Here is a 27,514-nt window from a genome sequence, read left to right as displayed (position 1 = left end):
GTTTGCTGCCGCCACCCATTCGGGATGCACTGTTTCAGTTTCAATGACTAAATATTTAGAAAAAAAATACTGTAAGACTAAAAATGTCAATTACAATCAAACTAGCAAGGGCAATGATCACAAGTTAGTCATTACGTGGCTAATGGGCTAGTGCATGTGTCTAACACAAGACTTAAAGGCCGAATAGGAAACACAAGCACGCAGCAGGGGGAAAGTGTACAGACACATGCCACATTCTGTTACGCGGAGTGAAACAGGGGAACCCAAGAACAGACTCAGAAGAAGAAACTGTGATAAAGTAACCAAGTTATTTATTGGAACACAGGGGGAAGATGGAGTCCAGGTCAGGGGAAGCTCAGGCGGGTTGCTGGAGATCAGGTGCTGAGGCTGAGGCTGGAGTGAGAGGGGTTGAGACAGGGTAAGCAGGTCCAGGGAGAATCCAAGGGAGTAGTAGAGTGGGGGATCCAGGACAGAGTAACAGGATGACAAGACGTGGAACAGGAGACAAAGACCAGAGTCAGAGCAGGCAGAACTGTAGCGGATAGGAAAACAGCATCAGGCAGGGAAACAGAAGGATTGGGCGGCACCCAGCGTATCATTCCCAGTCCACCAGGTACTGCCAGCTGCGACCCCGACGGTGCACATCCAAAAGCCGCCAGACGGTATGAGTCGAGGGGCTGGAGGAGCTGCTGCAAGAGGAGACATGGGACTGGAGCAGACAGGTTTAATCAGGGACACATGGAAGGTGGGGTGGATCATAAGTGAGCCTGAGAGTTTCAGGTGCACAGCAGAGGGGTTAATGACACGGTCGATTTCAAAGGGACCAATGAAGCGGGGGGAAAGTTTCTTCGATGCTACCTTTAAAGGCAGGACCTTCGATGAGAGCCAAACCTTTTGACCCTGGGTATAGACTGGAGCTGAGGCCCAGCGACGGTTGGCTTGAGACAGGGTCCTCAGCCCTTCCTCCAGGTACGGTGACAACAGCGCAGATGGTCCTGGACAGAGGGAACCGCAAACTCAACCTCTTGGGCGGGGAACAAGGGAGGGTTGGTAATCCAGAGCACACTCGAACAGTGATATTACCTGATATTACGGTGGTGAGAATGTTGTGGGCATATTCAACCCAGGGTAGCTGAGCGCTCCAGGAGGTTTGGCAGAGGGTTGGCAGAGGTCACGCAGCGTAGGGCAGTCTCCATCTCTTGGTTGGCCCGTTCGGTCTGGCCGTTGGTCAGGGGGTGATATCAATAAGAAACTCACATTGATACCAAGAGCTGAACAGACGGATCTCCATACCTGGGAGGTAAACTGGGGTACTCTATCGGAAACAATGTCAGTGGGGATGCATGTAGACGAAATACATGGGAAACTAACAGGTCCCCAGTCTCTCTGGAGGACGGTAGCTTGGAGAGGGGAATGAAGTGAGCCATTTAGGAAAACCTGTCAATAACAGTGAGGATGACAGAGTTACCGTTAGATGGGGGAAGGCCAGTGACGAAGTCCAGAGCTATGTGTTACCAGGGGCGACTGGGTAAAGGAAGAGGGCGGAGCAGACTGGAAGTGGGTTTAGTGCAGGTTTTGTTCTGGGCACAAACCATACAGGCTGAGACACACTCCCAGACATCTCTCTCCATGGTGGGACACCAAAAGCGCTGATGCAGGAAGGCGACGGTCCGGTTCATACCAGGGTGACAGGTGAGGTGGGTAGAATGGCACCACTGAAGAACATCAGAGTGAACATAATCTGGAACAAACAGAGCATTAGTAGGATCGTTACCAGGGTCAGCCTGGTTCTGCTGAGCCTGGAGGATAAGGGACTCGATCTCCCAGGTGACGACGGCAACGATGCAGGTGGATGGCACAATGGCTTCTGGCTTGGTACCCGTGTTGTCGGTGGTGAACTGGCGAGAGAGGGCATCAGGCTTGGTTATCTTCGAACCAGGGCGATAAGTGAGTATGAAATTGAATCTACCGAAGAACAAGTTCCACCTGGCTTGCCGGGAGGTCAGACGTTTGACGGTCGGGATGTAGAACAGGTTTTAATGGTCAGTCAGTGAGACCGTTCCTCCAGAGCCAGCTTAACTGCCAGGAGTTCCTGGTTACCGATGTTAAAGTTCCTCTCTGCAGGTGAGAGCTTACGGGAAAAGAATGCACATGGGTGGAACATCTGATCAGAAGGATGACGTTGTGACAGAAGAGCACCTACCTCGGTGTCAGTGGCGTCCACCTCCAAGATTAACTGGAGTTCTGGGTCAGGCTGAGTAAGGACCGGAGCGGAGGTGAAGTGACGCTTGAGTTCCAGGAAAGCTGCCTGCCTCAGGCGTCCAGTGGAACGGAGTGGAGTTGAGAGTGGTGAGAGGTGCTGCTAGACGGCTGTAGCTACGGATGAAACATCTGTAAAAATGTGCAAACCCCAGGAAACGCTGTAGCTGCTTTAGGTTGGAGGACGCAGGCCACTCGGTCACTGCCATGACCATGGCAGGGTCCATAAGTAACTGTCCCTGTGCAATAATATAACCCAGGAAAGACACTGTGGCAGCATGGAACTCCCATTTTTCAGCTTTAACAAAAAGCTTGTTCCACTCGTCCCCCTCTCTTATGAGGACAAGGTGGTAGGCATTCCGGTCGAATTTGGTAAACACCGTGGCACCATGGAGGGGGCAAAAGCAGAGCTGATGAGTGGCAAGGGGTACTTCTTAACAGTGATATTATTCAGCCCACGGAAGTCCATGCATTGCCTCAGTGACCCATCCTTCTTCTTCACAAAGAAAAACCCAGTACCCACCGGGGAGGAAGATGGCTTGATAAGTCCTGCAGCCAGAGAATCCTGGATGTAACTCTCCATAGCCTCTTGCTCGGGACGAGAGAGGGTAAACAACCGGCTACTGGGGAGAGGAGCTCCAAGCTGGAGGTCAATGGCGCAGTCGTACGGCCGATGAGGTGGTAGCAACAGGGCGTGGTGCTTGCTGAACACAAGAGCTAGATTGTGATACTCGGGAGGAACTGATGACAGGTCTGGAGGTTCTGGAATGAACTGAGGCACAGACAAGGCAGGGGGAAAGGCAGAATGTAAACAATTATAGTGACAAAATTAATCCCAATTTGTTACCTTTCCGGTGGTCCAGTCAATCTGTGGGTTGTGTGGCTTTAACCATGGCTGGCCAAGAACTAGGGGAGAGTAAGGACAGTCAATTATGTGGAAACTGATATTTTCTTGGTGATTTCCAGAAAGACGCAGGATGATAGGGACGGTTCTCTCACAGACACGAGTGAGGAGCTTTCCATTGAGAGCATTGGCATCAAGAAGTGAATCGAGTGGAACAGTGTCCAGGCCCAACTGGGTAACGACACCTCGGTCCAGGAAGCTCTCGTCGGCGCCCGAATCGATGAGAAAAGACAGAGGAAAAGCCTGGCTCCGCAACACAAGGTTGCCTTCAAGCAGGGGTCTGGGGGAAGATGGGCAGGCAATTTGGCTCAACAGTATATCCCCACTACTGCTGATCCCCCTCTTTTGCTGGACACAGGGAACAAGTGGAGACAAAGTGACCAACCTGGCCACAGTATAGGCAGCGCCTAGTGCAGATTCGTCTTTGCCTCTCCCACGGAGAGAGACGGGCCGCGGCCGAGCTGCATGGGTTCAGGATCTGGATGAGCCTGGGGATGGGATACAGTCGGAGAAGGAGAGCAAGGCAATGAAGCAGATGTTGTGGGACATGCAACCTTATCTACCGTCTCCCTCCAATGCTCACGGAGACGGTAGTCGATGCGGATAGCGAGAGAGATGAGTTCATCAAGTCTATCAGGCTCATCCCTGGACACCAACTCACTCTTGAGGGTCTCAGTGAGAGCGTTCCAGAATGCTCCCTGAAGGGCCTCCTCATTCCAGCCTCTCTCAAGGGCGAGGGTGCGAACCTCACATGTCATCTCAGCAACACTATGGGGGCCTTGACGGAGGTACAGATGTCGTTTAGCGGCATCTTTACCGCACACCGGGTGGTCAAATACTTTCTTCATCTCCTCCGTGAATCTGGAGTAGGAGATGTGGACTGTCTCTCCCACACCGCTGTGGTCCAGGAAGGGAAATATTGGCCTCTTCGCTAGCATAAGAGTGGGGCTGTTGCTCAAATACTAGTGAACATTGTACTAAAAGGCTCTGCAAGCTCCGAGGTTGCGCTCGGGAGTCTGAACAAATGGCTCTCGGGGCAGAGAAGAAGGACTTGGAACGGGTTTGAGCTCTGGGCAAAAAGTTCAACCCTGTAGGTCAGACAGACTCCGGTGAAAACTCCTTGATGTGTTCCAGAAGCTTTCAGGGCTTGGTCATGTTGCTCAAGCAGGGCGCCTTGGCCAGCGAGAGTCTGCTGGGTTCTTGGCCAGATTGTACTTTTGCGCGGAGTGGAACAGGGGAACCCAAGAGAAGACTCAGATGAGGAAACTGGGATGAAATAACCAAGGTATTTATTGGAACACAGGGGAAAATGGAATGCAGGTCAGGGGAAGCTCGGGAGGGTTGCTGGAGATCAGGTGCGGAGGCTGAGGCTGGGGTGAGAGGGTTTGAGAAAGGGGAGGCAGGTCCGGGGATTCAAGTAGTAGTAGTGGAGTGGGGGATCTAGGACAATGTAACAGTATGATGAGACGTGGGACAGGGACCAGAGTCAGAGCGGGCAGAACTGTAGCGGATAGGAAAACAGGCACAGCAGGGTAACAGGATCTGAATAGTAACAAAAGCTAGAAGCGTAGACTGACTGAGCAGAGATTACAATCTGGCAGTGTGGAAGTGGAAGGACTGAGTATTTGTAGAGGTCTTGATTATGGAACGGGTTGCAGCTAGTGTGGATCTGCTCTGACTCCAGCACAACTGTCTCCGTCCACACAATCACACACACACACACACACACACACAGAGAGAGAGAGAGAGGGAGAGTGAGATAGCACAGGGGAAGTGGCGGCAGGTCAAGGAGACACTGGATGGGCACTAGAGGGTGTGGCAGGAGCAGATGTGAGAGTCCTAGCTAGGATAATAAAATGTTGCTGTCAGGCTTTGGTTTTTAAAGCTTGACAATGAATAACAAAAAAACAAAACCTGCAACAAAACACAATGCAAAAACGAAACATATAGGCAACACTTGAGCAGGTCCTAGGTATGCTATTCAACTACAATATATTTTGAGTGCACCATGCAGAAATGTGTCATGTATTGTCATATTATGTCTTGTTCCTGTTCTTTCTCTTCACTCCGTCTCCCTCTGCTGGTCGTATTAGGTTACCTTCTCTTCCTCTCCTTCCCCCAGCTGCTCCTCATCTTCTCTAACTACCTCGTTCACCCTTTTCCCACCTGTTCCCTTTTTTCCCTCTGATTAGGTCTCTATTTCTCTCTCTGTTCCTGCTTCTGTCTTTGTCAGATTCTCGTTTGAGTTTCTCATGCCAGAACCAAACTATCGTCTCGTTTGCTTCACCCTTGTCCTGTCCTGTCGGAATCTGCCTGTTCATCTGATGCTACGTGTGATCAGGTACCTCTGTCCTCTACAACCCAGCTATTCTCCTCTGCTGCTAGAAGGGGATTCTAACCCAGCTATTCTCCTCTGCTGCTAGAAGGGGAACTCTTCTGTGATATTCAGAAGGACTTTATGTTTCATTTGTCGCCCTCTCTGCGGGTTGTTTATTTTGCCATCATATACATTTGAAGAGGATCTATGTCTTACCTGTGTTTTGACATTAAAGGACTCTGTTTTTGTTAAACTGCTTTTGGGTCCTCACTCACGTGCATAACAAAATGCATCTATGCAGTGCAAAAAAATGAAAAACATGTTTTAAGTTGAAATGTTACAACAACCTATACATTTTTGTTATTTGGAGTTATTTAATAATTTTTATTATGGTTGCAGCATATTATGCACATCTGCAAGCATAGCAGCAAAGGCTGGACAAATATTATTTGTCTCTTTTGTTTATCGCTGTGCACAAGAACACCAAGGTAACCTGCCTAAATTACTACCGACTCATTGCACTCATGAAGTGCTTTGAACAACACCATTAGACCCACTCCAATTTGCATACCAACCCAACAGATCCACAGATGACGCAATCTCTATTTCACTCCACACTGCCCTTTCCCACCTGGACAAAAGGAACACCTATGTGAGAATACTATTAATTGACTACAGCTCAGCGTTCAACAGCATAGTGTCCTCAAAGCTCATTACTAAGCTAAGGACCCTGGGACTAAACTATAGGTCGACCGATTAATCAGAAATCAGTATTTTTGGGCGCCGATATTTTTTATATTTTTTTTATAGCTTTATTAAACTAGGCAAGTCAGTTAAGAACACATTCTTATTTTCAATGACGCCCTAGGAACGGCTGGTTAACTGCCTTGTTCAGGGGCAGAACGACAGATTTTCACCTTGTCAGCTCGGGGGATCCAATATTGCAACCTTACAGTTAACTAGTCCAACGCTCTAACAACCTGCCTCTCATTGCACTCCATGAGGAGCCTGCCTGTTACGTGAATGCAGTATAAGCCAAGGTAAGTTGCTAGCTAGCATTAAATGTATCTTATAAAAAACAATCAATCAATCATAATCACCAGTTATAACACATGGTTGATGATATTACTCATTTATCTAGCGTGTCCTGCGTTGCATATAATCGATGCAACGCTGGGAGATGATTTAACAAAAGCGCATTTGCGAAAAAAGCAAAATCGTTGGACGACTGACTGTACCTAACCATAAACAACAATGCCTTTCTTAAAATCAATACACAGAAGTATATATTTTTAAACCTGCATATTTAGCTAAAATAAATCCAGGTTAGCAGGCAATATTAACCAGGTGAAATTGTCTCATTTCTCTTGTGTTCATTGCACGCAGAGTCAGGGTATATGCAACAGTTTGGGCAGCCTGGCTCATTGCGAACTAATTTGCCAGAATTTTACGTAATTATGACTTAGCATTGAAGGTTGTCTAATGTAACAGCAATATTTAGACTTAGGGATGCCACCCGTTAGATAAAACACCGAACGGTTCCGTATTTCACTGAAATAATAAACGTTTTGTTTTCTAAATGATAGTTTCCGGATTTGACCATATTAATGACCAAAGGCTCATATTTCTGTGTGTTATGTTAAAATTAAGTCTATGATTTGATAGAGCAGTCTGACTGAGCAATGGTAGGCAGCAGCAGGCTCGTAAGCATTCATTCAAACAGCACTTTTGTGCGTTTTGCCAGCAGCTCTTCACAAGCACAGCGCTGTTTATGACTGCAAGCCTAATGGCTAGTGTAACCTATGTGAAATGGCTAGCTAGTTAGCTGGGTGTGCGCTAATAGCGTTTCAAACGTCACTCGCTCTGAGCCTTGGAGTAGTTATTCCCCTTGCTCCGTGGCTTTTGTGGAGCGATGGGTAACGCTGCTTCGAGTGTGGCTGTTGTCGATGTGTTCCTGGTTCGAGCCCAGGTAGGGGCGAGGAGAGGGACGGAAGCTATACTGTTACACTGGCAATACTATAGTGCCTATAAGAACATCCAATAGTCAAATGTATATGAAATAGAAATGGTATAGAGAGAAATAGCCCAATAAATACTATATTAACTACAACCTAAAACCTCTTACCTTGGAATATTGAAGTCTCATGTTAAAAGGAACCACCAACTTTCATATGTTCTCATGTTCTGAGCAAGACACTTTTTTACATGGCACATATTGCCCTTTTACTTCTCCAACACATTGTTTTTGAATTATTTAAAACAAATTGAACAATTTTCATTATTTATTTGAGGCTAAATTGATTTTTATTGATGTATCCCATTAAGTTAAAATAAGTGTTCATTCAGTATTGTAGCAATTGTCATTATTTCAAATAAATCAATTTAAAAAATTGTCCGATTAATCGGAATCGGCTTTTTTGGTCCTCCAATAATCGGTATCGGTGTTGAAAAATCATAATCGGTCGACCTCTAGACTAAACACCTGCCTTTGTAACTGGATTCTGGAATTCCTGGCGGGCCGCGCCCAGGTGGTAAGGGTAGGTAACAACATCTGCCACGCTGATCCTCAACACAGGAGCCCCTCAGGGGTGCATGCTCAGTCCCCTCCTGTACTCCCTGTTCACCCATGACTGCATGGCCAAGCACGACTCCAACACCATCATTAAATTTGCCGACGACACAACAGTGGTAGGCCTGATCACCGACAACGATGAGACAGCCTATAGGGAGGAAGTCAGAGACCTGGCAGTGTGGTGTCAGGATAACAGCCTCTCCCTCAACGTGATCAAGAAAACGGAGATGATCGTGGACTACAGGAAAAGGAGGGCCGAGCACGCCCCCATTCTCATCGACGGGGCTGTAGCGGAGCAGGTTGAGAGCTTCAAGTTCCTTGGTGTCCACATCACCAACAAACTGTTATGGTCCAAACACATCAAGACAGTCATGAAAAAGGGCACGACAACGCCTATTCCCCCTCAGGAGACGGAAAATATTTGGCATGGGTCCTCAGATTCATGACCCGCCAAACCGCACCAATGTGTCGGAGGAAACATTGTTCAATTGACGACCGAATTCAGCCTGCAGACGCACTGGCCCCCACTAGGAGTTGTTAAAACGCAATGACGAAAGTAAAGCCCCCCCGGCCAAACCCTCCCCTAACCCGAACAACGCTGGGCCAATTGTGCCCCGCCCTATTGGTCTCCCGGTCACAGCCAGTTGTGACACAGCCTGGGATCGAACCTGGGTCTGTAGTGATGCCTCAACACAGTGCCTTAGACCGCTGCTCCACTCTGTAGGCCCAGTGCTATATTTATTCATAATAAAACAATGGCCAATTTGGGTCACAGTTGCACATTAAAAAACAAAACAAATAGGCTAAGTCTGGTCCGCAAGTTTTTAACATTTTTATTTGGCCCGTGCACTGATTGAGTTTGACACCCCTGAGCTAGCGTATCTATGTATGTAACTAGCTATTTATTTATCAAGCTAAAAAGATGCCATCTAACATTAGCTAGCTAGCTTGCAATGCTGAACTTGAATGACTGTTATACACAGTTAGCCTATCTCTTAGTTGTCAATCAAATGTATTTGGCATTGAGCAAAAGGGTGGGCAGGCAGACAAGTTCCCATTCAGTTGTCAAAACGCGGGTTGGTACATGCATGCATTGGCAGGCAAGCTGCAGAACAACGAGCAGGCTACTATTCCCAATTGTTTATCAGTGCAATTCTGACAGCCACCTAGCTGAAAAAGTTTGAAATGGTTTCTCTAATGTTCCCTTGTTATATTTTAGCTGATCTCGCTCTGGCTAGCATTTGTTTTTGATCTTGTTGTTGTTAATGTGCATAGGTAACTGAAGGAGCGAGAGCAAACCTTTTCATGGTTGTTTGTGAAGTTTCCAAATGTAAGAGGACTGCAGTGGCATTTACATAAATGCAGAAATCCATTTAGGTGCATTTTGTGGCTTTTCACGAATGCATTCTAATGATCTAAAGTCACGTTGTTGCTACTGCAACAGGGTGACTTTCCAGCCCAATTCAAAGTGAATGATGGCAGGCCTGTGTGGCAAATGGCTTATTTGTATATAGGCGTACTGTAGCTCTGATTGGCTATGGTTATGGCACCGGTCTGCGTGGACTCCTGTCCTGGACAGATGTTTGTATTCAGTTTTATTTACTGCAGTGTCTATTAATTTTGCAAACGTACGGCCGCTTTCCCACTCTATATTGCTATAGAATTTTCACAAATGCCTTACTATATACATCATTCCCAAAAATTCTATGAATTTATGCTTCTCAGAAAATATATTTTTTAAAGTGTTATATTCTTCCTGGGGGTGTATATGAACAGATTTTAATAAGATTTAATCTGGCTAAAATGCTGTCAGTTCCACATTAAACAAATAGGAATGAGTTGAGGATTTGGTGGAGTCAGGAAACCTACCAATAAAGCATGGGTTTGGGCTGCCCACTTATTCGGACAGACATGGTAACCTGTTGACCTTCAATGACCTCTTGATCATTCATAGTTACCTGTTAAAAAGGATGATGAGCCAGTTTGAAATTGGAACGGAGAACACAGACTAATTTCCATGCTGTAACTTTTAAAATGTAAACTACACTATATGGAACATCCAATGCATGCTGGATGAGGTGAATCACCATAGATTTAGTTAGAAGCAATTTATAGATTCAATCAATTCCAATGTATTGCAATACCAATAAAAAAATGTTTGAACAAAATATAGTTGCAAAATATCAAACTGATCCCTTGCCCCAAGTTTACCACATCAAGGTCCTACAGTATAATGGAAAGTCAACGAAAGCCAGGTGATAGGCACCAGAGAAGCAACGTTATAGTCTCACCTGGAAGGCAGGAGGCTCCTTGAATCGAGTGTCAATTATCTTCCTGGGCTCTGGGCTTCCAAAGTCCATGCCTTCCTCCATTGGGCTGAGGTACTCTTCATCAGATGTGATAGGGCTGCTGATGTCCCTAGGAACACAAATAGTCCCCTGCAGCTCCTGCATAGGCTCTGTCAAATACACATTATAATCAGATAAAGAATAGAATAGGAAATATACTTGATTTTCCATGTTGTGATCACAGTATCTGGAGAACCCACCTCCGAAGGTGAACAAGACTTTACTTTTATTGTGTCAGTTAAATGTCATTAGGAAATGTGGAATCCAGTCCAAAAACCATATAATCAACCATGAATAGTAAACATAGAAAAGTTTTGCTCTTTCTCAATTCAATGTGCTTTATTAGCATGGGAGACATAGGTTAACATTGCCAAAGCAAGTGAAGCAGATAATATACAAAAGTGAAATAAAAAATAAAAATGAACAGTAAACATTACTCTCACAGAAGTTCCAAAAGAATAAAGACATTTCAAATGTCATATTATGTATATATACATACAGGGTATACAGTGTTGTAACGATGTGCAAATGGTTAAAGTACAAAAGGGAAATTAAATTAAACATAAACATGGGTTGTATTAACAATGGTGTTTGTTCTTCACTGGTGGCACTTTTCTTGTGGCAACAGGTCACAAATCATGCTGCTGTGATGACACACTGTGGTATTTCACCCATTAGATATGGGAGTTTATCAAAATGGTGTTTGTTTTTCAAATTCTTTGTGGATCAGTGTAATCTAAGGGAAATATGTGTCTCTAATATGATAATACATTTTGCAGGAGGTTAAGAAGTGCAGCTCAGTTTCCACCTCATTTTGTGGGCAATGTGCACATCTTTTCAGGCCGATCTTTTTGTTTTCTCATGATTTGTTTGGGTCTAATTGTGTTGCTGTCCTGGAGCTCTGTCTGTGTGGTCTGTTTGAGAGCCAGGTCTGCCTACTGCGGCCTTTCTCAATAGCATAGTCATAGTCAAAGCTTTCCTTAAGGTTGGGTCAGTCACAGTGGTCCAAACAGCATTCTAGTTTGCTCAGTTTTTTTGTTAATTCTTTCCAATGTGTCAAGTTATTATCTTTTTGTTTTCTCATGATTTGTTTGGGTCTAATTGTGTTGCTGTCCTGGAGCTCTGTCTGTGTGGTCTGTTTGGGAACAGAGCCCCAGGACCAGCATGTTTAGGGGACTCATCTCCAGGTTCCTCTCTCTGTAGGTGTTGGCTTTATTATGGAAGATTTGGGAAGAATTTAGCGTATCTTATCTGGATTTTGATAATTAGCGGTTATCGGGCTGATTCTGCTCTGCATGCATTATTTTGTGTTTTACATTGTACACAGAGGATATTTTAGCAGAATTCTGCATGCAAAGTCTCAATTTGGTGTTTGTCCCATTTTGTGAATTCTTGGTTGGTGAGTGGACCCCAGACCTCACAACCATAAAGGGCAATGGGTTCTATAACTGATTCAGGTATTTTTAACCAGATCCAGGTGCAGCATGGTAAGCGTAAAAAGGTGAAGCATGGTAAGCGTAAAAAGGTGCGGACTCCGGCCGCAAAACCTGACTCTAAAGGGGAGGGTCCGGGTGGGCCTTCTTACGGCGGCGGCTCGGGTGCGGGACGTGGACCCCGCTCCACCTCAGTCTTGGCCCACTTAGGTGGTGCCTCTGGAGCGGGGACCCTCGCAGTGGGCCCCGGACTGAAGACCCTCGTAGGGGGCGCCACTGGACTGAGTGGCGCCGCTCTGGCGGCTCCGGACAGGAGGGAGACTCTGGCGGCTCCGGACAGGAGGGAGACTCTGGCGGCTCCGGACAGGAGGGAGACTCTGGCGGCTCCGGACAGGAGGGAGACTCTGGCGGCTCCGGACAGGAGGGAGACTCTGGCGGCTCCGGACAGGAGGGAGACTCTGGCGGCTCCGGACAGGAGGGAGACTCTGGCGGCTCCAGACAGGAGGGAGACTCTGGCGGCTCCAGACAGGAGGGAGACTCTGGCGGCTCCGGACAGGAGGCAGGCACAAGACTCACCAGGCTGGGGAGACACACAGAAGACCTGGCTCTGGGAGCAGGCACAGGACTCACCGGGCTGGGGAGACATCCAGGAGGCCTCTTCCTTGGCCGAGGCACCGGATTCACTGGGCCGTGGAGGCGCACTGGTGGCCGCGAGCACAGAGCTGGTCTCACCCGTTCTGGCTGGATGCCAGCTTCCATCCGGCAAATGCGGGACGCTGGCACCGAGCACACCGGTCTGTGAATGCTCCACCTCGTGAGCATCACCCCATAGCACGGGGCCTGACCAGTCCCATGCTCTCCACGGTAAGCACGGGGAGTTGGCTCAGGTCTGCTTCCTGACTCTGCCACACTCCCCGTGTACCCCCACCCAAACATTTTTGGGGACTGCTTCTCAGGCTTCCTTGCCAGCCGTGTTCCCACATACTGCTGGTTCCTTTATCCGGCTGCCTCTGCTCTCCTAGCTGCCTCCACCTGCTCCCATGGAAGGTGATCCCTTCCTGCCAGGATCTCCTCCCATGTGTAGACTCCCTTGCAGTCCAGAACGTCCTCCCATAGCCAGGAGTCCACCTTACCATGCTGCTTGGTCCGTTGGTGGTGGGAAGTTCTGTCATGGCTGGCTGAAGGACTGTACCAAGGTGCAGCATGGTAAGCGTAATTTTTTTTCTTTATTCAAAATGACGCCGACAAATGAATAACATAAACCAAACCGTGAAGCTTTGGGCTATGTGCCCTGAACAAAGACAAACTTCACACAAAACAGGTGGGGGAAAAGGGTACCTAAGTATGGTTCTCAATCAGAGACAATGATAGACAGCTGTCCCTGATTGAGAACCATACCAGGCCAAGACATGGAAATACAAAACATAGAAAAAAGGACATAGAATGCCCACCCTAGTCACACCCTGGCCTAACCAAAATAGAGAATAAAAAGCCTCTCTATGGCCAGGGCGTGACAAACGGTGTCGAGATGGAATTTGTATTTGTGGTCCTGGCGACTGGACCTTTTTTGGAACACCATTATTTTGGTCTTATTGAGATTTACTGTCAGGGCCCAGGTCTGGCAGAACCTGTGCAGAAGATCTAGGTGCTGCTGTTGGCCCTCTTTGGTTGGTGACTGAAGCACCAGATCATTAGCAAACAGTAGACATTTATCTTCAGATTCTAGTAGGGTGAGGCCCGGTTCGCAGACTGTTCTAGTGCCCTCGCCAATTCGTCAATATGTTGAAGAGGGTGGGGCTTAAGCTGCATCCCTGTCTCACCCCACGGCCCTGTGGGAAGAAGTGTGTGTGTTTTTTGCCAATTTTAACCACACACGTGTTGTTTGTGTACATGGATTTTTCCCCAACACCACTTTCCATCAATTTATATAGCAGGCCCTCATGCCAAATTGAGTCAATGGCTTTTTTGAAATTAACAAAGCATGAGAAAACGTTGCCTTTGTTTTGGTTTGTTTGTTTGTCAATTAGGGTGTGCAGGGTGAAAAAGTGGTCTGTCATACGATCATTTTGTAAAAAGCAAATTTGACATTTACTCAGTACATTGTTTTCACAATGTATGAGTCTGCTGTTAATGATAATACTGAGGATTTTCCCAAGGTTGCTGTTGACGCATATCCCACGTTAGTTATTGGGGTCAAATTTGTCTCCACTTTTGTGGATTGGGGTGATCAGTCCTTGGTTCCAAATATTGGGGAAGATGTCAGAGCTAAGGATGATGTTAATCTAGGGTATGTGAGACAGTAGGTAGCATCCCACCTCTTCAACAGACAGTGAAACTGCAGGGCGCCAAATTCAAAACAACAGAAATACTATAATTAAAATTCCTCAAAAATACATGTATTTTACACCATTTTAAAGATACACTTGTTGTAAATCTAGCCACAGTGTCCGATTTCAAAAAGGCTTTACGACGAAAGCAAACCAAACGATTATGTTAGGTGGGTGCCTATTCACAGAATAACACAGCCATTTTTCCAGCCAAAGAGAGGATTCACAAAAAGCAGAAAAATGGATAAATTGAATCACTAACCTTTCATGATCTTCATCAGATGACACTCATAGGACTTCATGTTACACAATACATGTATGTTTTGTTTTGTTATGTTCGGTTCATATTTATATCCAAAAATCTAAGTTTACATTGGTGCCTTACATTCAGAATTTCCAAAACATCCTTAGATTTTGCAGAGAGCCACATCAATTTACATGAATACTCATAATAAACATTGCTAAAAGATACAACTGTTATGCATGGAATTTTAGAGGCACTTCTCCTTAATGCAACCGCTGGGTCAGATTTCAAATAACCTTTACCGAAAAAGCAAACCATGCAATAATCTGATTCGGCGCTCAGAGCCCAATCAAGACACAAATATATCCTCTATATTATGTAGTCAACAAAAGTCATAAATATCATTATAAATCTTCACTTACCTTTGCTGATCTTCGTCGGAATGCACTCCCAGGACTCCCACAAGAAATGTTTGTTTTGTTCAGTAATCCATCATTTATGTCCAAATAGTTACTTTTGTTAGCGCATTTGGTAAACAAATCCAAAGTCACGAAGCGCGTTCACTAAAAGCAGATGAAATATCAAAAAGTTCAGTAACAGTCAGTAGAAACATGTCAAACGATGTATTGAATCAATCTTTAGGATGTTTCTAACATAAAATCTTCAATAACGTTTCAACCGGAGAATTCCATTGTCTTCAGAAGTGCGATGGAACAGAGCTCCCTCTCATGTGAACGCGCATGGTCAGCTCATGGCAGACCTTACTCATTCCCTACTCCTTCGGCCCCACTTCACAGTAGAAGCATCAGACAAGGTTCTAAAGACTGTTGACATCTAGTGGAAGCCTTAGGAAGTGCAACATTACCAATATCCCACTACATCATCAATAGGAGCTGAGTTGAAAATCGACCAACCTCAGATATCCCACTTCCTGGTTGGATTTTTTTCTCAGGTTTTTGCCTGCTATATGAGTTCTGTTATACTCACAGACATCATTCAAACATTTTTAAAAACTTCAGAGTGTTTTCTATCCACATCTACTAATAATATGCATATTCTAGCTTTTATGGCTTTGTAGCAGGCCGTTTACTCTGGCATGCTTTTCATCCGGATGTGAAAATACTGCCCCCTACCCCAAAGAAGTTAAAGATTTTAAGTATGGCCAATTGGAATTTGTTGTCTGTATATTTTATAATTTCATTGAGGATACCATCAACACCACAGGCTTTTTTTGGTTGGAGGGTTTTTATTTTGTCCTGTAGTTCATTCAAGGTAATTGGATAATCCAGTGGGTTCAGGTAGTCTTTAAGAGTTGATTCTAAGATTTGTATTTGATCATGTACAGTTGAAGTCGGAAGTTTACATACACTTAGGTTGCATTGAGCTGATTTCTGACGTGCTGTTCCTTCTTTTCCCGTAGTGCATTTCTGTATTGTTTTAGTGATACACCATAGTGAAGGCATAGACTCAGGTTTTCTGTGTCTATATGTTTTTGGATGGACAGGTTTCTCAATTTCTTTCTTTGGTTTTTGCATTCTTCATTGTTGTTCATTTTCTTCGGTTTTCTGTTTGAAATTCTTAAATTTGACAGGGACGCTGAGACGTCAAATATACTGTTTAGATGTTCTACTGCCAAGTTTACATCTTCACTATTACAGTGGCACATTTTGTCCAGGAAGTTGTCTTAAAGGGATTGAATTTGTTGTTGCCTAATTGTTTTTTGATAGGTTTCCACACTACATTCCTTCCATCTATAGCATTTCTTAATATTACTCAGTTCCTTTGGCTTTTATGCCTCATGATTTAGTATTGCTCTGCTGAAGTAGACTGCGATTTTGATGTGATTTGATAGGGGTGTCAGTGGGCTAACTGAACGCTCTGAGAGACTCTAGGTTGAGCTAAAGGTGTACCTACGATAGGAGTCCCCTCGAAGCCTACCATTGACTATGTACATTCCCAGGGTGTGACAGAGCTGCAGGATTTGTGACCTGTTTTTGTTGGTTATGATGTCATAGTTGTGCCTAGGGTGGCATATGGGGGAGGGAATGCTGTCACCTCCAGGCAAGTGTTTGTCCTCCTGTGTGCTGAGGGTGTCAGGTTCTGGCATTCAGGTCACCACAGACTAGTACATGTCCCTGGGCCTGGAAATGACTGATTTCCCCCTCCAGGATGGAGAAGCTGTCTTCATTAAAGTATGGGGATTCTAATGGGTGGGATATAGTTAGCACACAGTAGGACATTTTTCTCTGTTAAGATCATTTCCTTTTGAATATCTAGCTAATTGTAAAAATGTTCCTCTTTTGATTAATTTAATAGAGTGAGTTAGGTCTGCTCTATACCAAATTTGCATACCACCTGAGTCCCTTCCTTGTTTCACACCTGGTAGTTTGGTGGATGGGACTACCAGCTCTCTGTAACCTAGAGGGCAACCAGTGGGTCCGTCTCCTCTATACCATTTTTCTTGTAGGATGACAATGTTTGTATTTCAGATGTATTTGATGAAGTCCAGGTTCTTGCTCTTTAGGCCAAAGGCAGAGGACCTCAAGCCTTGGATAATAAAGGATCAGATAGTGAAGGCTTTGTGTTCCATAAAGTGTCCAGTGTTGTTGGTCGTGTGGTTTGGCCCCAGGTCAGTAAATGTGAGCAGAACCTGCTCAGCATCTGGTACATCTGGTATTCTGTTATTCCATTGGCTTGGGCTAGTGTAAGAGTGGGGTTGGCCCTTCTTGCACGCTCACGGCCTGGGCGTATGTGTGACTTCCATGTTCAGGCCCCCTTTGCGAGAGTGGGGGGCATGGGGTGAGCAGGAGGGGCATAGGTCTGGTCTGAGGGGGCCTAAATGGGGTGTGGGGATGGTTGACTTTGGGGGGGGGGGGGGTTGATTGGTTGGAGTGGGGGTATGGATGTGGCTGGTGGTGTTGTGGTCTGGATGTAGACCCTCTCGGCATGGGTCCTTATGTGTAGGTCCATGGGGGGGGGGGGCTGAAAGGTGGGTGCTCAGAACGGGTGGGACCCCTGGGCTTGGGGTTCTTTGTCTGTCCCGCTGTGTTGTCGACGCTATGGTCAGGGTCTGGGGTGCACTGTTCTGCTGTGGTGTCGAGACTTTTGTCGCGCGCTGAGGTGAGCCTTTCATGCTGGCTTCTCTGTGGGCGTGGCTACCTCTCTAATGGGTTGTTCTCTGTCACACACCTTCCCCCTCAGCCTCTCATCCAGCAGGCTGATCCTCTCCTCTAGTGCTCTGTTATTCTCCTGCTCTTTCTCTTGTAGATGTTGTCTCACTACAGTACAGAGTGCAGATATGTCTATCTCCACCTCCTGCTCTCCAGGTCTAGTTAAGGGGGTGTTGTTGTGTTGGACTGTGTATGAGTCTTTCCTGACTGGAGTGTAATCACCTGCTGTTCCAGCTCCACCTGCCTTACCTCCAGCTGGGTGAATTTATTCCTCATTTCAATGAGGGAGTAGTACTCTGTGTTGGGAGGTTAACTTTCTGCTTGGGGTGGCTCGTCTGTGGGTTTATGTAATGAAGAGGTCTGGTCTGACCCGCTCGGGGTGGGGGTATCTTTCTCAAGGGAGAGCTTCTCCTGCTGAGCTATTTCTTTGATTAGGTGAAAGTCCAGCTGAATCTGTTTGCGATTGCCCTGTACCAATACTGTTCCAAACTTATAGGGATTCATATTAGCTGACTCAGAGACCTCGTTGTCTAGTATCCTGAGTTTCTCTCTCTCTAATATTAAATATTGGTAACTGTAAATATGAAAATATTTCAAGAGTGCATGTGAATTAGTGTCAATGTATATATAGTAAAAAGTAAATGCTGTGAAAAGGCCTCCTCTTACACCAACAGTATGCCAACACACTAAATGTGACTTGAATGCCCATAATGTGACATCTAAAAAAAGAGTAGCGTTGCATATAGGAAGCAATACCAAACAAAACCATGGCTGAAGGATGAGTAATTCATTTGTACCTAAAACTTATTTGGAATATTCTGCAACACTTTATAATATTTTAGAAAAATTATTTTATCTTTATTTAACTAGGCAAGTCAGTTAAGAACAGATTCTTATTTTCAATGACGGCCTCGGAACAGTGGGTTAACTGCCTTGTTCAGGGGCAGAATGACAGATTTTTACCTCGTCAGCTCGGGGATTCAATCTTGCAACCTTTCGGTAAACATAATCATGTATAAGCATGATAACCATTTAAATTCTTAAGTAATAAGGTCTAATGTATTATACTGAATATTACATTTTCCCACCTTGGAAGTTAATAAAAATCTATCTAATTTGTATTCAGTAGGAATTATCTTATGAGACCATAGGGGTGTCATGTTGTGTCTTGTCTCTGTCCTTTCCCTTCACCCTGTCTCCCTCTGCTGGTCGTTGTTAGGTTACCTTTTCTCCCCCGCTTTCTCCCAGCTGTTCCTTGTCTCCTCTAACTACCCATTCACCCCGTTTCCCACCTGTTCCCTTTTTCCCTCTGATTAGGTCCCTATATCTCTCTCTGTTTCTGTTCCTGTCCTTGTCGGATTCTTGTTTGTGTTTGTGTTTCATGCCTGAGCCAGACTATCGTCATGTTTGCTGTAACCTTGTCCTGTCCTGTCGGAATCTGCCGGTCTATCTGAGCCTACCTATGTTTGGTTATTAAAGAAGCTCTGTTTAAGTTAGTTCGCTTTTGGGTCCTCATTCACTCACCATAACAGAAGAATCCGACCAAGAATGGACCCAGCGACTTCGGATCCTCTCCACTCAGCCGTCGGGATCCAGGGAGCGATGCTAGGCAGACACGAGCAGGAAGTGTCTGCTGCTCGACATGCCGTTGAGACCCTGGCCACCCAAGTCTCCAACCTCACAGAACAGGTTCACCATCTCCGCCTCGATCCACCGGCCACTTCCAGGGCTTTCGAATCTCCGGAGCCCAGAATCAATAACCCGCCGTGTTACTCTGGGGAGCCCACTGAATGCCGCTCGTTCCTCACCCAGTGTGATATTGTGTTTTCTCTCCAGCCCAACACTTACTCCAGGAGCACTGCTCGTGTCGCCTACGTCATATCTCTCCTTATTGGACGGGCTCGTGAATGGGGCACGGCAATCTGGGAGGCAAGGGCTGAGTGTACTAACCAGTATCAGGACTTTAAGGAGGAGATGATACGGGTTTTTGATCGATCTGTTTTTGGGGAGGAGGCTTCCAGGGCCCTGTCTTCCCTATGTCAAGGCAATCGATCCATAACAGACTACTCTATTGAGTTTCGCACTCTTGCTGTCTCCAGTGGCTGGAACGAGCCGGCCTTGCTCGCTCGTCTTCTGGAGGGTCTCCGCGCAGAGGTAAAGGATGAGATTCTCTCCCGGGAGGTTCCTTCCAGCGTGGATTCCTTGATTGAACTCGCTATTCGCATTGAGCGACGGGTTGATCTTCGTCACCGAGCTCGTGGAAAGGAGCTCGCGCTCTCCGTCGCCCCCCTCTCCGCATCACTACCATCTTCCTCTGCCGGCTCGGGTGCTGAGCCCATGCAGCTGGGAGGTATCCGCATCTCGACTAAGGAGAGGGAACGGAGAATCACCAACCGCCTCTGTCTCTATTGCGGTTCCGCTGGTCATTTTGTCACTTCATGTCCAGTAAAAGGCCAGAGCTCGTCAGTAAGCGGAGGGCTACTGGTGAGCGCTACTACTCCTGTCTCTCCTTCAAGATCCTGCACTACCTTGTCGGTCCATCTACGCTGGACCGGTTCGTCTGCTTCCTGCAGTGCCTTAATAGACTCTGGGGCGGAGGGCTGTTTTATGGACGAGACCTGGGCTCGGGAACATGACATTCCTCTCAGACAGTTAAAGGAGCCCACGGCCTTGTTCGCCCTGGATGGTAGTCCTCTCCCCAGGATTCAGCGTGAGACGCTACCTTTAACCCTCACTGTTTCTGGTAATCATAGTGAAACCATTTCTTTTTTAATTTTTCGTTCACCTTTTACACCTGTTGTTTTGGGCCATCCCTGGCTAGTTTGTCATAATCCTTCCATTAATTGGTCTAGTAATTCTATCCTCTCCTGGAACGTCTCTTGTCATGTGAAATGTTTAATGTCTGCTATCCCTCCTGTTTCCTCTGTCTCTTCTTCACAGGAGGAGCCTGGTGATTTGACAGGGGTGCCGGAGGAATATCACGATCTGCGCACGGTGTTCAGTCGGTCCAGGGCCACCTCTCTTCCTCCACACCGGTCGTATGATTGTAGTATTGATCTCCTTCCGGGAACCACCCCCCCCCCGGGGTAGACTATACTCTCTGTCGGCTCCCGAACGTAAGGCTCTCGAAGATTATTTGTCTGTAGCTCTTGACGCCGGTACCATAGTCCCCTCCTCCTCTCCCGCCGGAGCGGGGTTTTTTTTTGTCAAGAAGAAGGACGGGTCTCTGCGCCCCTGCATAGATTATCGAGGGCTGAATGACATAACAGTGAAGAATCGTTATCCGCTTCCTCTTATGTCTTCAGCCTTCGAGATCCTGCAGGGAGCCAGGTTTTTCACTAAGTTGGACCTTCGTAACGCTTACCATCTCGTGCGCATCAGGGAGGGGGACGAGTGGAAGACGGCGTTTAACACTCCGTTAGGGCACTTTGAATACCGGGTTCTTCCTTTCGGCCTCGCTAACGCTCCAGCTGTCTTTCAGGCATTAGTCAATGATGTCCTGAGAGACATGCTGAACATCTTTGTTTTCGTCTACCTTGACGATATCCTGATTTTTTCACCGTCACTCCAGATTCATGTTCAGCACGTTCGACGTGTCCTCCAGCGCCTTTTAGAGAATTGTCTTTTTGTGAAGGCTGAGAAGTGCACTTTTCATGCCTCCTCCGTCACATTTCTCGGTTCTGTTATTTCCGCTGAAGGCATTAAGATGGATCCCGCTAAGGTCCAAGCTGTCATTGATTGGCCCGTCCCTAAGTCACGTGTCGAGCTGCAGCGCTTTCTCGGCTTCGCGAACTTCTATCGTCGTTTCATCCGTAATTTCGGTCAGGTGGCAGCTCCTCTCACAGCCCTTACTTCTGTCAAGACGTGCTTTAAGTGGTCCGTTTCCGCCCAGGGAGCTTTTGATCTCCTCAAGAATCGTTTTACATCCGCTCCTATCCTTGTTACACCTGACGTCTCTAGACAGTTCGTTGTCGAGGTTGACGCGTCAGAGGTGGGCGTGGGAGCCATTCTTTCTCAGCGCTCCCTCTCTGACGACAAGGTCCACCCATGCGCGTATTTTTCTCATCGCCTGTCGCCGTCGGAACGTAACTATGATGTGGGTAACCGCGAACTGCTCGCCATCCGGTTAGCCCTAGGCGAATGGCGACAGTGGTTGGAGGGGGCGACCGTTCCTTTTGTCGTTTGGACTGACCATAGGAACCTTGAGTACATCCGTTCTGCCAAACGACTTAATGCGCGTCAGGCGCGTTGGGCGCTGTTTTTCGCTCGTTTCGAGTTCGTGATTTCTTATCGTCCGGGCTCTAAGAACACCAAGCCTGATGCTTTGTCTCGTCTCTTCAGTTCTTCAGTAGCCTCCACTGACCCCGAGGGGATTCTCCCTGAGGGGCGTGTTGTCGGGTTGACTGTCTGGGGAATTGAGAGGCAGGTAAAACAAGCGCTCACTCACACTCCGTCGCCGCGCGCTTGTCCTAGGAACCTTCTTTTCGTTCCCGTTCCTACTCGTCTGGCCGTTCTTCAGTGGGCTCACTCTGCCAAGTTAGCCGGCCACCCTGGCGTTCGGGGTACGCTTGCTTCCATTCGCCAGCGTTTTTGGTGGCCCACCCGGGAGCATGACACGCGTCGTTTCGTGGCTGCTTGTTCGGTCTGCGCACAGACTAAGTCCGGTAACTCTCCTCCTGCCGGCCGTCTCAGGCCGCTTCCTATTCCCTCTCGACCGTGGTCTCACATCGCCTTAGATTTTGTCACCGGACTGCCTTCGTCAGCGGGGAAGACTGTTATTCTTACGGTTGTCGATAGGTTCTCTAAGGCGGCTCATTTCATTCCCCTTGCTAAGCTTCCTTCTGCTAAAGAGACGGCACAAATCATCATCGAGAACGTTTTCAGAATTCATGGCCTTCCGTCAGACGTCGTTTCGGACAGAGGTCCGCAATTCACGTCTCAATTTTGGAGGGAGTTTTGCCGTTTGATTGGGGCTTCCGTCAGTCTCTCTTCCGGCTTTCACCCCCAGTCTAACGGTCAAGCAGAACGGGCCAATCAGACTATTGGTCGCATCTTACGCAGTCTTTCTTTTCGCAACCCTGCGTCTTGGTCAGAACAGCTCCCCTGGGCAGAATACGCCCACAACTCGCTTCCTTCGTCTGCGACCGGGCTATCTCCTTTTCAGAGTAGCCTCGGGTACCAGCCTCCGCTGTTCTCATCTCAGTTCGCCGAGTCCAGCGTCCCCTCCGCTCAGGCTTTTGTCCAACGTTGCGAGCGCACCTGGAAGAGGGTCAGGTCTGCACTTTGCCGTTATAGGGCGCAGACTGTGAGGGCTGCTAATAAGCGTAGAACTAAGAGTCCTAGATATTGTCGCGGTCAGAGAGTTTGGCTCTCCACTCAGAACCTTCCCCTTAAGACGGCTTCTCGCAAGTTGACCCCGCGGTTCATTGGTCCGTTCCGTATTTCTCGGGTCATTAATCCTGTCGCAGTTCGACTTCTTCTTCCGCGATACCTTCGTCGCGTCCACCCGGTCTTCCATGTATCCTGTATTAAGCCCGTTCTTCGCGCCCCCGCTCGTCTTCCCCCCCCCCCCCCCCATCCTTGTCGAGGGCGCACCCATCTACAGGGTCCGCAGGATTTTGGACATGCGTCCTCGGGGCCGTGGTCACCAGTACCTTGTCGATTGGGAGGGGTACGGTCCTGAGGAGAGGAGTTGGGTTCCCTCTCGGGACGTGCTGGACCGTGCGCTGATCGAGGATTTCCTCCGTTGCCGCCAGGTTTCCTCCTCGAGTGCGCCAGGAGGCGCTCGGTGAGTGGGGGGGTACTGTCATGTTGTGTCTTGTCTCTGTCCTTTCCCTTCACCCTGTCTCCCTCTGCTGGTCGTTGTTAGGTTACCTTTTCTCCCCCGCTTTCTCCCAGCTGTTCCTTGTCTCCTCTAACTACCCATTCACCCCGTTTCCCACCTGTTCCCTTTTTCCCTCTGATTAGGTCCCTATATCTCTCTCTGTTTCTGTTCCTGTCCTTGTCGGATTCTTGTTTGTGTTTGTGTTTCATGCCTGAGCCAGACTATCGTCATGTTTGCTGTAACCTTGTCCTGTCCTGTCGGAATCTGCCGGTCTATCTGAGCCTACCTATGTTTGGTTATTAAAGAAGCTCTGTTTAAGTTAGTTCGCTTTTGGGTCCTCATTCACTCACCATAACAAGGGGACTTACAGTCCTATATGTCTGAATGGCAACCATGTACAAAATAGTTTTAAAGTACACATGACAAATAATGTACTATAATGTGTGCTTGTTAGCATTATCATGAGTGTTTTATTGTTAATCTCAGGTGTTAAGGCTTCTTTCTCTCTCTCTCTCTCTCTCTCAAATACAAGCATTCATATTCTCATTCATTTGTACACTGTAGAGAATATGACCATCTTGATGGCTCTGGGAGCAAAAGGGTCTAAGTTTCTAATTTGAGTAAGATAGGTTCTAGATGCAATAATGAACTGAAAGTGTTCGATGGTTGAATTTATACTTTAACTAGCCTATGTTTAACAAACAAGTTCATGATGTAATTTACCCTAGACAAGATGTTACTTGCGTCATATCTTAACAGTGGATTCATATTGCAATGAAACCAGTGTGTCTTAACAATTTATTGGTTCAATTTAGCCTCCTAGTTGCTATGGTAACTACTCAACTAAGTGAGTTGGCTCAACTGGAATATATTGCTTGAACACATTTGAGAGAGGGAGGAAGAGAGAGAGAGGGAGGTTATGAGTGGGTGAGGAGAAATGAGGAAATAGCTTTATGAAGAAGGAAATAACAATGTACATTCTTTTGAAATGGCAGGGCAAATAACAATGACAATGACACACGGGTCAGTGGAGTTACAAAAATGTCCACATCATCCTTTAATTCACTTTTCTGAAATATCCAAATGACTTACACCCATCTGAAAAAAAAGGTTCCAAAATAGTTCTTATAGCCAAAGAACCAGTTTAGGTTCTAGACAGCACATTTTTTCTATGAGTGTAGAATGCAAAGGTTAGCAAAAGTCAGGTGCAATTCCCAAAGGCTAAAGCTCAGGCTACAATCTCCAGTACAAGGACATTAAGCAGACATAAGGTTCAAGGTAAGGGCCGGTAAATCAGAAGGTCTCTAACCTTCAGTACTACTTCTTGTTTAGTAATAACAACAAGGTATTATTAAATAAACTTTAAGTGAAGGGTGACCCAACCAATGCAATGTTGCAACTCATGCTTACCTGGTTTGATCGAAAGTGTGGCACTGCTAGATGTTTTCCCAGCCTCATTGGCAGCTGTCACACAGTACGTTCCAGCATCACTTGGTTTTGCACATTTGATGAAAAGTGAATAACGCTCTCCCTCCACTTTGATCCCATAGTTTAAGCTGTTTTGGATTTTGATATTGTCTCTCCTCCAGGTAACTAGATATGGACACAGACAAATAAGAGTTGAGGCGATATAAAAAATGTATTTGTGCTCAACAAACTGGAGTGAAACTGGTGACTACATTCTTAGAAAAAAAGAGTTCCAAAATGGTTCTTCGGCCGTCCCTATTGGCAAACCCTTTCAACGACAAATCCTTTTGGGTTGGAAAGGGTTCAACCTTGATCCCAAAAGGGTTCATCAAAGGTTCTGCCATGGGGGCAGCCGATGATCCCTTTTAGGTTCTGGATATAAACGTTGTTATAAAGTGATACATAGAGATAGAGATAGCTTGCCTTCTGGGGGAGGCATGCCAGCAATGATGACTCTCAGCAGGACCTCAGTACCAGCAGTTACCACAGTGTCCTTAAGAGGAAACTCAAACATAGGGGCCTCCAAGGGGTCCTCTTCAGCAGACACGTAAGAGTCGTCTGAAGAATCTGCACAAATTACAAAACGTAATTACAAAGACATTCATGGCTGTGTTCAGAACTAAGGAATACCGATGAGAATTGAAATTTGCAAAGACAAGGAAAATAAGATACAAGCCTCTAATATTCACAACATACATTTTCATTTTGATAAATAATTCCCACCTAACTCTGGAGACATGGGACTACTGCGGCGACCCTTCCCCCTGGTCTTCTGTGTTTGACCTTCTTTCGAATTGGTGGCCTTCTTAGACCTGTCAGTCTCAAGAGGAACTTCATCTTCCATGGGCTCTTCCTCGACAATGATGGTAGGTATGATTAGCTTGGGGGCTGGCTTGATCAACTCCACTTCCATTTTGTCCTCAGATGGGGAAACTGGAACATTTGTAGAAGAGGTAGCCTGCCGTGGAGGTTTTTGCGGATGCTGGATTATACGCTCTTGTACGGTTGGCGTTCTCTGTACCAATGGACTTTCTGGTCTATCCTCTACTTTTCTTAATGCTACATCTACAGGTATTTTTGTTCCTGGCGATTCTTCCTTTGGGGACCTTTGCACAGGAGATTCTTGGATGTCCTGTGATTCTTGAATACAATATATCCTCTGAACAAGAGGGCTTTCTGGCCTGCGTTCAACTTTGTGTAGCGTCATCTCGACAACATTTCTGCTTGGTGACTCTGCCTGCTGCTGGTGATTTGCCGATGGATTGTAAGCCCTCTGCATCTGCATCTTTGCTGGTGATGGAGACCTCTGAAGGATCTCCCTGACAAGACTGGCTTGATTTACCTGTCTTGTTGGCCTCTGTCCCGGTAAGTCAGCCAGTTGCATAGATTCTGGAGTGGCAGCTACTTCTCCCAATCTACTGTATGTTATGCTACTCATGGAGTGTCGGTCAATCTCTTGGGTTTGGGGCGAAGGCTGCCCCTGCCGTGCTTGTTCTTGTAGCTGTAGTCGTGGTGATTTTGGTGGCACTACTTCTTTGGGCTGTTCCATCTCTTTCTGCTGCTTCTCGTGCTGGGCCCGTTCCCGTTCCTGGAGCTTCTGGAGAATTTGAGGTGGGAGGGGCTCAATCTTCCTCAAAGGCTGCCTGCCACTAGCCCTGAGCGAGAGCTGCTCGGTGGAGAAGGACTTCTTCATGTGAGGTTTACCCACAAGCTTCTTGATTCGTTGAAGCTCTTCAGTGAACTTGTTCTCGATTTCCTGGACCTTCTGGGTGGTACGGGGCCTGCAGTCCTCCAAGGACGCAGCCCTCTGTCTGAACATAGACCTCCGTTCGGCAGCGTCCTCCTTCAGAGCCTCTCGTAGGTCTTCCCTCGAACTCTCTCTGGAGATGCCCAACCGGCTCCCTCCATCGTCCGAGTCGACGGACCCGGCACGATTGAACCCGGCCCAGGACCGTCCTGAGATGGAGCCTTCATGATCATAACTTCGCCTTCGCTCCTCGAAACCACGCACCTTCTCGAAGATCTTGGAGCTTGCTCTGGTCAGTTTGGGGGATGGCCTAGTTTGGTATTCCTTGCGAGAGTACTCACAGACACTGACTGGCGTCTGAGGACGGGAGTCCTGAGTACTGCTTGGAGACATGGCTGATGATTTTGGATGTTTAACCTTCTCCTCAAATTCACCAGGGACGGTGTCTTGGTAGTCTGTTGGCACAACAACTTTCTTTCGGGGGGTGAGGGGTGTGTTTGGTGCTGAACCTGAGCGGCTTGGCATTGGAGAAGTGGATGGGCGTTTGATAATTTTTGGTGAGGCGGGTGGGAAGACTTGTTGGGGAGATTCCCTCAAAAACTCTTCTGATTGGCTCCTGAAAACAATTATGGGAAAATATATGTTAAAGAGTTCTAAATGATGCATGAGCCAGTGTGAATAATGTTAGGACTATCATACATAATTATATAATATAAATATTTCAATGTAATTACACTGTGTATGAAACAAAAGACGTCAAACATAATTCTGTTCGTTTGTTCATAAGATTGCAAACAGCATGCATGGCATTCAGAAAATTATCTATTCAACAACGGCATGTATAACAACCAGAAAAGAACCAAAGGGGTCAGTGATACCTCACACATACAATGAATTGCAAA

General features: G+C 46.8%; 1 protein-coding gene across 1 annotated transcript in view; it reads right to left on the bottom strand.

Moving 5' to 3' along the window:
- The window catches only part of spegb (striated muscle enriched protein kinase b), a 128,963-nt gene that overhangs the window by 63,801 nt on the left and 37,648 nt on the right, over positions 1 to 27,514 (bottom strand). Inside the window, exons 4-8 of the mRNA XM_021596902.3 lie at positions 25,589 to 27,228; positions 25,289 to 25,432; positions 24,809 to 24,991; positions 10,344 to 10,510; positions 9,922 to 10,010 (exon numbers count right to left, since the gene is read on the bottom strand). Of these exons, the coding sequence (XP_021452577.2) occupies positions 9,922 to 10,010; positions 10,344 to 10,510; positions 24,809 to 24,991; positions 25,289 to 25,432; positions 25,589 to 27,228 (2,223 nt within the window). The remainder of the gene's footprint in view (positions 1 to 9,921; positions 10,011 to 10,343; positions 10,511 to 24,808; positions 24,992 to 25,288; positions 25,433 to 25,588; positions 27,229 to 27,514) is intronic.

This window comes from Oncorhynchus mykiss, chromosome 3, assembly GCF_057628025.1.
Source record: "Oncorhynchus mykiss isolate SJ-2025 chromosome 3, ASM5762802v1, whole genome shotgun sequence".
In the NCBI taxonomy this organism is placed as follows: Eukaryota; Metazoa; Chordata; class Actinopteri; order Salmoniformes; family Salmonidae; genus Oncorhynchus; species Oncorhynchus mykiss.
The sequence above is the reverse complement of the archived record's forward strand: the minus strand, read 5'-3'. Positions and strand labels throughout refer to the sequence as shown.